The sequence below is a fragment of the Pezoporus occidentalis genome, unplaced genomic scaffold (assembly GCF_034315485.1).
Source record: "Pezoporus occidentalis ecotype Australia unplaced genomic scaffold, CSIRO_AGI_Poc_V1 ctg8, whole genome shotgun sequence".
Taxonomy (NCBI): Eukaryota; Metazoa; Chordata; class Aves; order Psittaciformes; family Psittacidae; genus Pezoporus; species Pezoporus occidentalis.
The window spans coordinates 5,842,788-5,858,510 of record NW_026916158.1 but is presented as its reverse complement, the minus strand read 5'-3'; the positions used below and the strand labels follow the sequence as shown (position 1 = coordinate 5,858,510).

Sequence of the window (15,723 nt, the reverse complement as noted above, 5' to 3'; positions counted from 1 at the left end):
TTTTTTAATATCACTAAAATATGTAAGGAAAATAAATCATATTCACAAATGTATTTAGAGAGGTTGAAAGTTGATTTTTTTCTCAGATGCATTCGAAAATTAGCACATTGCAGGAGCTGCATATTTGGAAGTACTTTAGTCTAGATGTGAACCCAGTGCAAATTAGGTAACATACCAGTTCCTAAGTGTAATGTCAGGTATGAATGCTTACTGGTAAATGGATTAAGTGAAACTGCAACAGAGAGCTACAGTTTAGGAATAAAGATTCATGACTAGATAGGCCCGGAATCTTTTCCAGGATGTATTAGGAACTTTGCAATTAAGTAGTAGCAGTTGGATTACTTTAAGTGACATGAGTCTGTGGCAGAGATTTAAAGTTCTTGGAGCTTAGCTTGATGTTTGGAGGTTTTTTTTTGCCATTCAAGACTTTAGTTTCACATGACCAACAAATTCTAAACTAGTGCCTTAGTGCTGATCTGAGTTTTCCTCGGTAAGACTTTTGTGTTCATTTGCTTATAACTTCTAACAAACTTTTTTTGTCTAACCTAAACTTACCATCCTAGGATTCTAGCTAATGCTGAAGTACTTCATAAAGATTTTAGCTACAAGACATAGTGAGAGGAAGGTCAGGAAAAATGCTGTCTCCTCTTAACAGTAAAAAAACCCAACATAAATACAGAATGAGAAAAAAATTCTGTGAAACTTGTAAGTGACCATGTAGTTACTTCTCTGTTAGAACTGATCTGCACTTGAGAGTCTGTCAATTCTGTCATTGTCCAGCTTTTGTAGATCAGCTTAATTCAGCTTGATTAATTCCACTTCCTTTTAGTGCAACTGTTTCTTGATTGGATGCAGCATAAACTGTTTTGGCTAACTTTGCCAAATTTATTGCAGTGGCTGTTTTGAGGCTTTGGGGGTGGGTTCTTTTTGTTTTTTTTTTCTTTTTGGTTGGTTGTTTTTTTGGTGTTTGTTTGTTTGTTTGTTTTGGAGTTTTGTTTATTTTTCTTTTTACAAATGCAGGCCCTTCAAGTTGTCGGGTTCTCATTACATCTGTAAGGCTTATCATCTGAATGGTGGTGTAGCTGGGATAGGTATTGTCTGATAAAAGTATGCAATCCACTAGCATCCCCTTTCCCAAGGTAACACATTCTTTAGTTCTTCAAGCCAGTCTGATGATCGGTGGTTAGATAATTTTGTATCAGTTCAGTGAGTTGAATTTGTATTCAGCCCTTGCATTACTTCCGGACATCTGGAGCCTTTACTGCTATTCCTGTCCTTAATTTTGACACTGCTGTTTTGCTAGCATAGTGCAGTCTGAAGCAGAAGTGAGTTTTGCTGGATGTATTACTGTTAAACCCAAACACTTCATGTTGTTACAGTGCAGTAGGTGCTCAGTGGTACAAAGATAACATGGGATATTGCAGAAGAAAGATGGGATGTCATTTCTGGTTAAGTGAACAGACTAAATCCCCATTTGTTTATATGGTTTTAGACTGTAAATTTAAACAAAGCTGGATGAAGAAACTTTTTTCCTTAAAGTTCTGTTCCCTAAGAAAATGAGGCTTCCATGACAGGTGTCGTAGGGGCACTGGATGGCAAGTAATCAGTAACTTTGATGCTTCTTGGGGGGTTTTGTGGAGTGAAGCAGTGATGTGATGGAAAAATGCCTACTTGAGGGAGCAGCTGTGGCAGGGGACGAATGCAGACAAACGTTTCACGCAGGGAGGGGTTGTTATGCTTGCCCTCACTGAAGGGAAACATTCAGTGTGGTGCCTTCGTAGGTAGTAGGGAGGCCAGCAGCAAAAGTTGATTTCGTTTGCATTTACTGATGGAATGAGTTATTTTTTGCCTTAACTAGTTCACAGATCACAAAACCCAAGTCATGTCTTACACAAGCTAGTATCTTCTCTCTTGTAGCGAATTTTTACGTAGTTTGATGTTGTTAGAACTAAGGGATAAGCTCTTTGCATTGATGGGTAAATTCATCCTGAATATTCGGTTTCTGGAAAACTGTTTTGAGATGTATTTGCAAAAAAAAAAAAAAGAAAATTGTTGAGTTTTTTTGTTTGAGTTTGTTTATTTATTTTTTTTTCCCTGAGTTTTGCTTGGTGTTTTTTTTTTCAGTGAAATCAAAATACTGACCAGTGCTAACCTAATTTGTCAAAGCATAAATTGAGATAAAAATGTAATGTAGAAAATTCCCAAGTTTTTATCTCCTAGTATAACTTAGCACTTTCAGTAAAGGGAATTTATCTCATACAGATTTTTGGTTGTTTTTTTTCTTGGTTTATTTTTTTTGCATATGCAAGTGAATTATTGCATTGTAAAAGTGCATGAACAAGTTTTGTTACTTAATTGCTATTTTTTTAAAAACCTTACTTTTAAATTTATGTCTAACTATTACTTACATAGTATGCCTTATGTGTTAAACCTGCAGTTTTCCTGCAACAGCTAATTCATCTCTGTGATAAGGATTTCTGGAAACTTGCTGAATCCAATGGAAAAGGAGTATAATGTCTTTACAGGGTTGCATTAATTCCTGGTTGAACTCCAGATGTTTGTGAAATTAGAGCAAATGTAAATTTAGTCCTCTGGGGTTTTCTTTTGAATTGCATCTCTTGTGGGATATTGTTCTTTTGCTTCCTACTTACATTGATCCTGTTGCTGCTTTTTTACAAAAATAAAGAATGTGGTCAGCTTCCAACTATTTATTAAGCACAAATTGTAAGTGAATAGACCTATCTTTTCAACATTTTGTTATTGATAATTTTACATTAGGTCAGCATTTAAGAGCCTATGAAAAGTAATGACCAAAACATACATGTTTTATATTCTGTATTTGAATAGTCTGCTATCTCCCACTTGAAATTCCTCCAAAACTGGAGAGTCGCTTCGAGATTAAGGACACCTTCTGGCTTCAGTATTTAATAAGTAAAAAAAAATCAAAAAACATCAAAAAAACCCCCACCCAAAAAACCAACCAGTATTTTACAAATCTGAGATGTAAAGAAAGATTAAGTTGACTCATTTCTGCTTACTCCAGGCATACAGCTAAAATTTTCCCTTTCTTTAATTGTTTATAAGGCAATAAATTCTAATTTGAATGCGTCTACTCTCATTCTGCCTCAATGTTAAGTTGAAGGCAGGGAAATCCACTGAGAAGTTGGTTTTGGAGCAACATCTATGTGTGAATGTAATGAAAAAAGCAGTATCTAATGAGTCACCTAATTTGGCTGTCATCAGTTGTAAATCCATACATTGGAAAAGCAAAGATGATATCCATGAAAACTTGATTTGGCCCTGTGCTGCCTAAGTACTATGATGCAGTTTTTAAATGCATGATCACATTTTTTCCAGATGAATTCTATGTTAGTACCTTAGGTGGACCAGCTTTTATATGAGACTCTATTCTTTCCTGCTAGGCTACAGTTCACTATTTGAAAGATGCCTTGTGAAAGAAGTAAAGAGTTTGTGGAGTGATAAAGGATGCAAAAGATTGGTAAATGATTTGGATGTTTCCCTGTATAACAGGAGTTGATATCCTGTACTCTGTGACATGGCCCATTGTTTTCCTGATAATGTGACCTAACTGAAGTATTCAGTTGCTTGCCAACTGTCTGTTCTTTCATTTTAATTTATTTTTTCTCTTATGTGTTGGGGGGTTTGCTTACAGAAGTATTTGAGGTCTCACGGATTACCCCTAGGTCAGTGAAAGCTGTTGTGTCAATATATAAAATGCTGTAGAATTCTTTGTATCCTTAAAATAGTAATTCTGAACGTTTCAGATTGGGTACTGAAAGGTGATGTACACGTTTGAGTTAGATTCTGTATGTAAGCTCACGATTTGCGAAGCTGTTCTTTTCAAGGGAAATTAGTGAACTGTTTATAATGGCTATGAAGCGCTCAGCCACATAATGATGAATACTGCAGGTGGTGGCATGACAATATTCATAGTCCTATGATCAGATTAGGTGTAAGTATTCCACAATGAAAAATATCTTGGCTATAGATTGAATACATATGCTATGTATCGAAAAGACAAGTGATCAGAAAATCAAACATGTTTTTCAATGTATTATTTTAAAAGCAGAAAAGGATGTTTTGACAATTTAATTAGAGAAAAGAGCATTTAATGTGAATCCAGTTACTGCTTATGCATAAAAAATAAGCATCTCAGATCTGAGAGATGTTCTATAAAATTACTGATGTATTAATTATATAAAATGTATTTTATGGTTATAACACAGTGCATTACATGAAGAATACCAGTACTGAAATTTTAGGAAAATAAAATTTAATTCAATGAGCAAGCACTGGCCTTAGTGTTAGTTCTGTGAATTTATTGAAAACGGGATTAAAGAGCAGTTCAGAGTATTCCGATACATATGAATATAAGTGATAAAAGCAAAAATCTGTACTTGTTTATGATATCTAAATAGTCTGTTCAAATTAAACAATTTAACATTTAAATGTTAAAAATTTATACAGACCATTCTTTTTCTTCAGTGTTAAATATCTTTTGTTTAGAAATCTTGTGTTGGCCAAGGTTTGTGGATGATTGTGCCTTTTTGTTTATGTACTTAAAAGTAAAATGAAGACAGTGTGATTGCATTAATTTGAATAATAGTATGGAAAGCCCTGATACATGCTTTATGGTTATTTTAAGGAATTAGTTTTCTTTGGCTTTAGTCTGCCTTTGTTTTTATGTTTTTTTCTTGTTATTGGGGTTGGTTGTTCTGTTGTTGTTTGGTTTGGGTTTGTTTTTAAATTGAAATGCAAAATAAAACATGGCAAATCAGAACACAATAAAAGTTGTTTCAAGCTTCTGGTAGTGCAGGCAACCTAAATTTTGCCATCTTGGCTACTGCGTTTTGAATGCGCCTTTAGTGTGGTGATGTCATGTGGTTTTACCGTCTATGCAGTTCAGTTAACTCTGTTACCACCTCTGTACATACTGGTCTTGGTAATGTCATGCTTTACTGAAATAGTCAGGTATTTAGTTTCCAGTTCTGGCTCATCAGGTGTGGCCTGGTTTATAATTCATATTCACAAGCAGGATGTTATTAATGGAAAAATTACTCCATCTTAAGTGATGGGGCATTTGCACACAGTGTAAGATATCTGTGTACTGTTCAGCTCAGAGTTCTGGTCAGGCTGGTAATTGCTTGTAGTGGCTCACTGTCTGGCAGATTAGACAATTCTAAATTAATTTTGGGTTTAAAATAGTTAATTTGAATCATGAAACTGTTCTAAGCCATGCTTTTGTTCTGCCACATGTTTCCAAGTCCTCTGTTGTCTGCTCTTTGGTCCAGTTTAAATTTGATCTTCCTGGATTTAAGCAACATCCCTCACTGGGAAAGGAAGACTTCCTCATGCTTCTGTTGAAATCATTAATAGCTTTGGTTTTGGCTTCTGTGAATTTCCATAACAGCTCCGTAATGCAAGCAGTAATACTCGTCAGAGCAACGCGCTCCCTGATGGTCAGATTGTTCTAGCTTTTCATTAACCTTTTGGTGTTGAGTAATTTTTCAGATCTTAAAAAAACAACAAAAAGAAAAAGGGGGGGGGGGGGCGGACGACCCAAAAAACAAACAAAAAACCCACCCACCACCACCCAAAAAACCCCCACCAAAAACCACACAAGGACTCTCCTTGGCTGCAGTGTATACGCCTCTGTTTGTTAGCTTTCAATGAAATAACACCAGGCAGTTATGTCCCCAGAGACAAATACAAACTTCAGAAAGACAGAAGAACAGGCAAAACAAAGATTATACATAAAGGAAAAAAACAAACAAACGAAAAAAAAAAAACCACAATAAAAAACCCCACCAAAATATCCCTATACAAGGTTGTAGCTAGTTTACACGTAGTTCTTCTGCAAGACCTCATTTGTTTGGGCTAATCATAGCTGTGAACAATATAATTGCTTCTTTTGTTGTTTTTTGTTTTGTTTTGATTTTGTTGTTGTTAGTTTCTTGTTTTATGTGTGTATTTTTAACAGAAGATTAACACCATTACAGCCATAGAGTCACAAAATTAGATAATACTATTTCTATCTTGAACTTTTGTTTAGGGAAGTTCCACTTGATTTCCAAGTTAGGAAGAATAGAGAAGAGCATAGACGCACACTGTGGAGCTGTACTTGCAGGAAGATGGAATTACGAAGGAACAGCACTGGTTACAGGTAAGCATTTTCAAAGTGCTGAAGTGTTTTGAAAACTAAAATCACAGAAGAGCTCTTTCAAAAGAAAGCCTTTTGTTTGTTGTTTTTTTTATAGATATATAAAATTTACATGCTGTGAAGAAATATGAGGGCACAAAAGTACACTATTAAACAAAAATTATGAAAATGCTATTGATCAACTGTAGAATGCAAGTACTTTATTCAATGGGATAAAGGAAATAGAATGTTTTTGAAAAATAAGTTAACCCTTGACAGGTATTTAGAAGATGCAGTCCTTAATTTCATGGTTTATGTTGTATTTATATTCAGTTTGAATGAATAAAACAGTCTAGCTTGAAATTCTTTTGAGGAGGGGGAAATGGAAACACAAAATCAACAATATAGATGAAGTTAGCTATAGTAAGTTACTATGTCTTCATGACCACTGGGATTATTATCACCGTGTTTAATAGAAGTTAATTTTACTCTAACTGATTAATTCTGCTTTAGAGTAATGCTTTAATTAACAGAATTAATATTTTCATGAAAAGACCTAGTAAAAAACATTCATCTTATTTAGTGCTTCTACTTATTAGATGTTATCCTATTTACTTGAAAGTAAATGTTTGATATATCGGAGTGCTTAGATGTTTCATGGATGTTCTGTACTTCATAAAGGTGAATATTTGATTATTTTTTTCTATCTGTTATAAAAATATCTCTGCATATGACACCTGGGTATTTCTAAGCTAGTAAAATTTACCAAGGCCTTGTGAGCATCTTGAAGGTTCCCGTGTTTCTCTTTCTTAGTCATTAGGAGTGATGTAGATCCAGCTGTAGTCTTAACTCTCAGCTCTTATCAAGGCTGGGAGAGTGATCTCCCAGTGTCTGCATCTCTACACATCTTTCTGTCCCAAATCTTTTGGTATTTAGCTGCCTTTTGCATTTTTGTCAAAAACTTCTATCTTGAAGTTAAAGGATAGCTAATTGAATTTCTTATGATAGACATCTTCCTTATGGGATTTCTGTTGGTGTCAGAATTCCCTGCAGCCTCCTGTTGATCTAGCACAGCTGATTTCTTTGGACAAATTCCAAGTCAGTCCAGAAGTACTGAAGATAATTTTGGGTCTGTTTGTTTCCAGACTCAGTCTGACTCTAAAATGCTGCTTCAAGGAGCTCTGCCTGGCATGTGCCTCTGAAATCCCAGAGGGATAGAAATATTGTTCTTTCTAAAGACAGATTATTTATTTATTTATTTATTTATTTAAAGAATGCATGACACTTATGGGGAATATGGGAATTCATCACCATATCCAAACAGTTTACTCTGAGATGATCAACTACTCTTGTACTGCAGCTATGCTTCGAGGAGGAGTGAATCATTGATGATACCATATCAGCTAAAATATTATTTATGGCTGTATTTTAACAGTATCAAATATGCACAAATAAGGGGTTTTTGTTATATGGTTTTTGTGTTTGTTTTTGTTTGTTTTGTTTTGTTTTTTTTTTTTTAATTTTTCAACACTTTTTAAACATTTAAAAGCTACATCAGTCAGATATAAAAACCTGAAACTTGGTAACTAAATTACCCTTGAATGGAAGAATGACATTAAGTGCCGAGGTGTGTCTTCTGTTTCATTATTTGAATCTGCAAGGCCTAAATGAAGACCCAGAGCCGTATGTTTCAAATATGATAGCACACTAGGAAATCTGTATTCTCAATGGATAAATAACTAAGCTGCATAGTGTATATGGACTTAATCTCTAATAAGTAAACTGAGCTTCTTGGAAATGTGCAATTATGTTATAAAACTTAAGCTTTCCAAATGGAGCCTTCAGTTATCTTCAGTTTCACCATTCATCAACTGTGAAGCCTCCAGCTTAATACATAAAATCTGTTCCTGCACTCTTCTGTCTCCTCAGAGACCCATTTAATCAGCCTCACGGCCATTGAACTGTAAATACATGAAAAGTACTAGCAATGCTGAATAGAAAATACACAACTTGAGATACTTGGAGTGAGGCACTTTCTCTTCCCAGGAACAGCTTCAGATAAGAAGACTTACAGGGATTTTTCAGGAGGGGAAGAGACTTGTTGATAATAGCAGAACAGTCTGAAATATTTTTTCCTTAATATACTGTGTAGTTGCATGTTGGGAAGTCTACATAAACAATATTGACCCATAAGAAGACCTGGACTTCTTTAAAACAAGTGTTTCTTAGGTAAATGCAAGCACTATGTTTGTTAGACTTACTATTGCATTTAAGCTGATAGTTTCTGTGATAACTTTACAGTTGGTGAAGATGGCCAAGTGAAAATCTGGTCTAAAAGTGGAATGCTGAGATCCACTTTAGCTCAGCAAGGTAAGTTAATTTTTTTTAAAGTGCCATCAGAAATTTTTAATTTAGGACATTATGAAATATAATTAAATCACAGACCCTAAATCTGGCAGTAATGGTTTGTTTAAGGATCTTAAGGCCTAGATATGCTTAACTAAAATTAAATGTAAATCATAGTTGAATAAAGAGGGAACAGGATTTGTAATGAGATGTTTCTCAAAAAAAAAAAAAACGAAATAAAATCTTCAAATTAAAAGTATTATTACAACATTTTTAGATAGTAGTTTCAGTTCTGTCTTAAGGATTCTGGAGAGACAAAAGAATTAAAAGTAAAAAAATTTAGTTCTTAATACCAAGCTAAAGACTCTTACGATGAAACTGAAAAATGAGAAGTTATGCCTAGAAAAGCATTGTAAGAATGCTTGAAAGATGCAAAGTGCATGTAGGCTAGATCCTCTGAACTTCAAAACTCTTAACAGCCCTTGGTTCATCTTCCTAGTTAACCCAGTAACTGTAATTTAGTATATGTAGATAGACCTACTGATGTGAAGATTCCTGTGCTCAGGTTCTTTGTTCTGGGGCAATGGAGCCCTTACCTTGATCTTGGCTTTTTAACTACAGTTTTATGTATACTAGAGCATTTCAGTTATTTAAGTAAATTTAAAATAATTTTATTGTGAAGAACAACAATATAAGCTGCAAATATGTATTTATAGAAGTGACATTTGTTACTTTTAACATGCTATTTTTTATAATCATAATTTCTGTCATTCTTGTGCTATTTCAGTAAGATACTCAGCTAGATTTTGTTTTTCATACTTCATACATTGAGATCATATAGCCTTTTGACATTTTTTAAGAAACCGCATGCACCTGGGTTGGGTTAAATGTCAGACCCTTATCTGTTTCTAAAACAAATTATCTAAATTCTTTCAACCTGTTGAAGGCATTTTAACCACAGGAGTGAATGTAAAATGTATTTCAGTTCTGTTGAGGAAGTTTATATTCAGATGTGATGTTTTTTTAATGCTTACAATGTAAAAAGATAAGCCAACTGAACTGTAATTTTTGAAAAAAAGAAAAAAGGTGAAGCACACACTCTTCCTTCACTATTTCTCAGTTGGTATGTTTCAAGGGGGGGGGTATGCCTGATTGCTTATTTGAGGTTTGATGACACTTGTAAAGTAAGACAAATGTTCTAGTTTGAAATATACAAGCTGAATTTTCATTGATTTCTTAGAGTTTCTGCTACATTGTAAAAGTACAGCTGGGTCCCCATGGAAAAATTGTTTTCTCGTATTTGTCTTTTAAGATAAGATCCTGTGAGACTCAGAAACCCTTTAAACATTAAATTTATAGGATTGTATTCCCAAAGGTATCTCTGGGGGATCTACTGACATGCCTGGGATCAAGATAAGATTCTGCAGCTATTGTTATGTTGTTTAAGAGAGGTATATCATGTTTGAGCTAATTTTTCACTTCCTTCATCATCTCCTTAGGAAATGAAAGGATTATTTTTGCTAACATTCTTTCTACTCATTCCAGTCTTTGTATTAGAAATAAATTTTCAGGCTCTTATCTTCAGATGATGGTCCGCATGCCTTTTCTATCTTTGGATTTTTGTTCACTACAAAACCATGAACATATATTTTTCCGCTTTTTTAGCCTTTGCAGTAATTATATGGAGCACTCTGGCCACATGTCCTTCCATTGTGCCAATGGAACAGAGTAGTTAGTGTGACTCCATAGCTTCTACTGCTTTCAGCCTCAAGTTGTGCCATATTGCTCCTGTTCTGTGTTCTTTGAGCCTTGTCTCTTCTTCGTCCTTAGATTATCTTAATATTCTTCCTTTTGTTCATCCTTTCCCTTAAACTGAAACTCTATTTTTTAAAAATGCTGTAGTTAACAATCCTTTGGACTTCCAGCAGACACAACGTGCTGATGTTTTGCTGAAGTCTTTTTTTTTTTTTTTCATGGATCTTTTTGGTATATATTGGGAAGTCATGCGTTTATGCTTAAAGCAGTATTTCTCTGTGTGTTCTATGATATATATACTGCAGCATGATGCTGTGCTCAGTGTCTGTGTGTTCCTTTGGAGAAATCCACAGAATTATGAAGAATAGGATGTATGAAGTATTGAAGGTCCACATTTGAAAGAAAAGATGGCTCTACCAGCAGAAATTTTGATGGTGCTTTGTAGATCCTGACACTAAAAGTGTTTGAGGTGAAGTCTGTCATGGCACAGGAGGCCACCTGCGCTGAGTCCTTCTCAGACCAAACATCTGTTTGGAAGGACCAGTGCCGAGTCCACAGTTGCACAGCCTATCTTGAAAGGTCTGTCTGAAATTGTTAACTGCTGAAGTTTGCAAACAAGTGGCTCTCTAACCCTCCCATTTCTTTAGCCTGTCCCAGTAGTGAAGCTGACTGTTTTGCTGGTAACTGCTCTTACTCCATGATCGGAGAATCTTCAGGGTGAGCAAGTAGGTAGACCTTATGGGTCCACCCTAAGTATCAACCGCAGAACTATTATTTCCATGCCACACATTTTACCAGTTTACCTCCAATGGATTTCTAGTTCTTCAGGTGATTTCTTTAAAATTGAACTTTTCATCCAGTCCTCTTAAAACCATACTTTTTTTGAATACTTCTCTTTTTGCCCTGCTGACTTTCTGATGAGCTTCCAGTGACTAGTATGCTGAGTAAGCACCAAGGGTTAATGTGAATGATTGGTGTATAAGTTGCCTTTTTTTGGTTAATGGAAACAAAATCACAGCAGTTGCAATTTAAACAATTACAACATGTTTATTGTGAAGTGGAACTTGTTTTGTAAGGGACAACTGTATTCCAAATGCAGCTCTTATTTTTTTTTTTGTGTTGCCACAGAGTGAGTGAAAGTTGTCTGACTTACTGTTTTGAGTCCTGTGAAAGTAAAAAGTCTCACACAGACTTACTGTTGTAATTACCGAAGCATCTGTTGTGGCAGAAAGTGTCAGAGTGACTGCTCTATCACTCCTGCCCTCAACCCTAGCTCTTTCTCTGCTGTATGCATTGGCAGTGGGAGTGGTTCACTGGGGATTAACATCTGCTAATAGAGCACAGAGACATGAAGCAGCCCATCCTGTATGCTTCATGCTGAGATTCCTTCCTCAGATCTCACCTTTTCTGCTCTTCTCACTTCTTTTCTCAAAAAGTATTTTTTCCTGAAGCTGTTTATCATCAATGCAATTCACTGCAGTTTGTCTGTTCTGCTGAATTTTTCTTTCCACAAAAATGCAATGTGTTGGCAGTCTTTTCCCAACCAAGTTCTTGTTAAGTGCAGAAGGAAATGAGTTAACTTAGCTCCTGCTGTTAAACCCTAGAAATTGTGGTTAAGTAGTCAGCCATCATAAAAAAGTTAAACATTTGGTTTAAATATAAAAGTCTTCTGATTGTTAAATCAGCATTAGTGCAGGACAAAAATTAATTTTTTTAGAATTTCTATACAGCTGGTGACAGAATTTATGTCATTTTCAACATAAAATGCTGCCAGTAGGAAAATAGCTAGTGCCAGATTTACTTAATATACGCTGTATGTTTCTGTGAGTTGTCTCCTATAATGGTTGATGAGTTAAAAAAAAAAAATACATCATTCTGTATTTCTGAAAAACGTAAAATAAATGCCTTCCTAAAAGAAAATATATGAAGTATAAAGATGTTCAGGAGCAATGAGACCAGCTCTCAGTTTAGAATTTGAATACTTGGAAGATCTAATGAAGTTTGGTGTGCTGAACTGATTTGTTGTAATGAAGATAGTTTTTTGTTCAGAGAGAAAATTCAGAGGCTTAAGTAGTTAAGGTATTGGATTGTTTTAGGATGGTTGATATAGCAGCTCAGTCACTTAAGTATCTGAATCTCATCAAAATATTCTCATAAAAAGATATTTCTGAGTCATTTTTTGCAGTGCAACTTAATATGCCAATTGTGCCAATTTTACCTTGTAAAAACATTTCTTAAGCCTTTGGTTGGGGAGGGAGGGCTATTACCATAAATTAAAGATAGGTTAAAAATTATTTGATCAGTTTTAATTCGTTTGATCAATTTGATACTTAGCAGTTGAAATATGCACGAGTCCCTAGGAAGTGTGTATCTCAGAGAACATATTTCCATTTTCCTCTACTAAAATTATAAAATCGTCAAATACAAACATTTAGATTGTACTAGTTGCTCTTCCTGAGGTTTTTTATTTCTCAAACACAGCTTTCAGGGTATAGGTCAGTTGTGTTGATGTGATACTTGAGGTTCATTGCCTAACCTCCACATCTAATCTGTAAAGAGACGGCTCTCCTTCAGGTCCCACGTCCTGTGTGTAAGCTGCACATGGTATCTTAGTGTATCCCAGGTGCACTACATCACTTACGTACTTGTGTTTAGACAATTTAATAAAGGTATCAGTTCTGTAAGTGAGAATATTAAGGCTCTTAGAGAAGACCAGAAGCCTGAAATAAGTCGTCTTTTTCCATTTCAGAAGGTATGGAAGCACATTTTACGAACAGTGAAGAGAATCGTCTCATAGGGATGTGCGCGCAGTCCGCCTCCTTGCAGTTTTATATGCACTGTATGTTGAAACGGTGCTGAAACTCGCTGTCCATTGCTGCAGGACTTTTGCTGTGATAGAAATAAATGTTTGGACATGTTCTTACTTTATTTTATTTACAAGGAATCAAGTACTGTAATACTTTGATTCTTCTTCTTCAGGGGAGACTAATCCTGTCAAGTATTATGGAAAATATTTGCATAGTTGGCAAGTCTGTTTTTTTGTTGTTTTTTTCCATGTAATTTTTCACTTTCCTCTATTTTCAAAAAAAGTAATTTGAAAACTGCAACATGACAGGATTTTAAAATGAAACAGTCAGCTTTGTTCTGGATATGCATTCTGGAATTCTCAATCTGCAGAAAAGTATTTTCAGTTAATTGGGGAGAAATCTGTGGGCCACTCTTTCTAGTTTTATTTGTTGTCACTGGTTTTGTAAGTTGCTTGTGTATGGGACTTTTGGGCTTTTATATGTGCCGCAAAACAAAAATATGTATTATGTTAGAGACTTAATAATGAAGCCGTAACATCTTATGAAGAATAATGTAGGTGCAATACAAAGCTTTTTTTACTCACATTTGTGTTCAGTCTCATCATTGTAGGTGAAAATAGCTATTTTCTCCTGTCTGTGGACAAATATGAAGATAACTGTTGTCATGCTGATTTTCTGTATCTCTTAAATGACAACTGTGAATGAAATTGCATCAGAGTATAAAAGATTAGGTAGAAAATATTATATGTATGTATTACATAAATATATCTTATGAATATACGATATAAAATGAATGTTCATTTTCTGGAGTTGTGTAAAACTGTGTATTAAAAGTTTTACAGATTAGCATGGTAAATGGCAATGCATAATGAAGTTTGGGAAAGATGCAGTAGTAAAACCACAACATTAATATGATAGGTGGTGGCATGCTGTGCCATCTATCTTGCTTCCTGGACTTACTTTTGGTACAGACATTTGCTGTTTTTAAATTAGGTATTGGTCGGCATCACAGTTAGTGGTCCCAGTATTGGATTTAATTGTATTGTAGGTTTTCTCGTAAGCAAGTTTGAAGGGATTTCAAGGTAAACATGAAATGGTTTTGTAGGTATTTGTAGGAAGTGTCAACAGACTAAACAGTTAGCAAGAGAAAAGATCTGAAGATCTGACAGCTGGGAATTGAAAGCTGACTTTGTGGACTGGTCAGTTAGGAAGGGTTAACATTTTAATATTAAATGACAGATAGACCTTAGAAGCAACTGTCCAGGAAAGGCTTTCTTTGATACAGTAGAGAAAATTGTACAAATGGAAAGGGCAGCACAAATCTTTGCAGTGGGCTGGTTAACCATGAGATGGGGATCAGCACATCAAGGTGTGAGAGAGGCACCTGAAAGATTAAAGTTGAGGTGAGAAGGACAATGTCCTCTTATTTTGCCCAGCCGTATCTTGGAATAAATTGATCATTTGGGGTCTTTTTAAGAGTGGGGAAACAAAAACAATTGGGAGTATATACATGAGGTTCAGTGAAGTGGAAGAAACAAAATTATCTAGTTATGAAGATTGACTGAAGAAGAAATCTTATAATAGAAGAAGAAATTAGGTAATTTCAGTTCTTCCAGAGATGGTTTTAGAGAGATTATGAGATGAAGAAACAAGTAGTAAATGTAGTCAGAATCTGCTGGAACAGACTTAGCAATAAAATTCATGGGTCTTAAGTGATGCATAGAAAAAATTGCATTACGAGAAAAGGAGATGGCTGCAGCAGTAGTAAAGTCATACATGTTTTCAGTAACCCAGATGTATTGGACAAGCCATCAATTCATAATTTGTTTTGCATAGAGTTGATTTGTTCAGAGTTAAATTTAGTGTGGCCCATTGAAAGTGGCAGGTGTTTGATGGTTCACTCAGGTGAATTTACCAGGACTTCACTCTGTGTATTTGTATTTCCTTGAGGAGCATTGGGAGGGTGTGCAGTGTAAGTCTTTAGACTTGTCCTTCTGGGTTGCATCTGTTTCTTACTGCTGTTTCTGTGGCTGTCTAAAACATGAAGTGAACCAGCGAACGCGGCCGTAAGTGCAGTCAGAGGAAGTGGGGAGGGCAGACAGTTGCCCCTAGTTTGACATTCTCCCACTTCTGAATTTTTCGGTGTATGATTTTGAATAAACCATTTGAAGTGGTGATAGCAGTGTCTACATAATTTGATCAGGTAAGTCATAAGAAACGTTTCTTTCTGTGTTTCTACAGGAAGACCAGTGTATTCAGTAGCCTGGGGACCTGATTCTGGAAAAATTCTCTATACTTCAGGAAAGCAGTTGATTATTAAACCTCTTCAGCCAAATGCTAAAGTTTTGCAGGTATCATTAATACATTAAGGTTGTCTCCTGCAGCCATGTTAAAACTTTTCTCAGTTATTTAGATTTTTGGCAAACATAAAGTGTTTGTACTAAAATCTTCCATGAGTACTGCTCATCCCCCTCACCCCCTTTTTAGTTTTGGTTTAGGGTTTTTTTTTTTTCCAGAATAAAGAGTTTGCCCATTTCTCTTTAAAAAAAAAAAAAAAAATCTGCTGTGGATATTCTTCAGGCATGTGATTAAGCATTTCTGTTTTCGTAAATGAAGAAAAAGTGAAAAGATACAGAAGCCTTTCCCTTTTTATTT

General features: G+C 35.2%; 1 protein-coding gene across 3 annotated transcripts in view; it reads left to right on the top strand.

Annotated features, from left to right (window-relative positions):
• IFT80 (intraflagellar transport 80) overlaps nt 1–15,723 on the top strand; it is a 53,826-nt gene that overhangs the window by 5,358 nt on the left and 32,745 nt on the right. For 2 of the 3 annotated variants that reach the window (XM_062603198.1, XM_062603197.1), the window contains exons 3-5: nt 6,074–6,184; nt 8,462–8,530; nt 15,310–15,419. In XM_062603198.1, the coding sequence (XP_062459182.1) occupies nt 6,074–6,184; nt 8,462–8,530; nt 15,310–15,419 (290 nt within the window). Of the gene's footprint in view, nt 1–1,020; nt 1,600–6,073; nt 6,185–8,461; nt 8,531–15,309; nt 15,420–15,723 lie in introns of those variants that run through there. The other variant, XM_062603199.1, reaches the window with a different exon arrangement.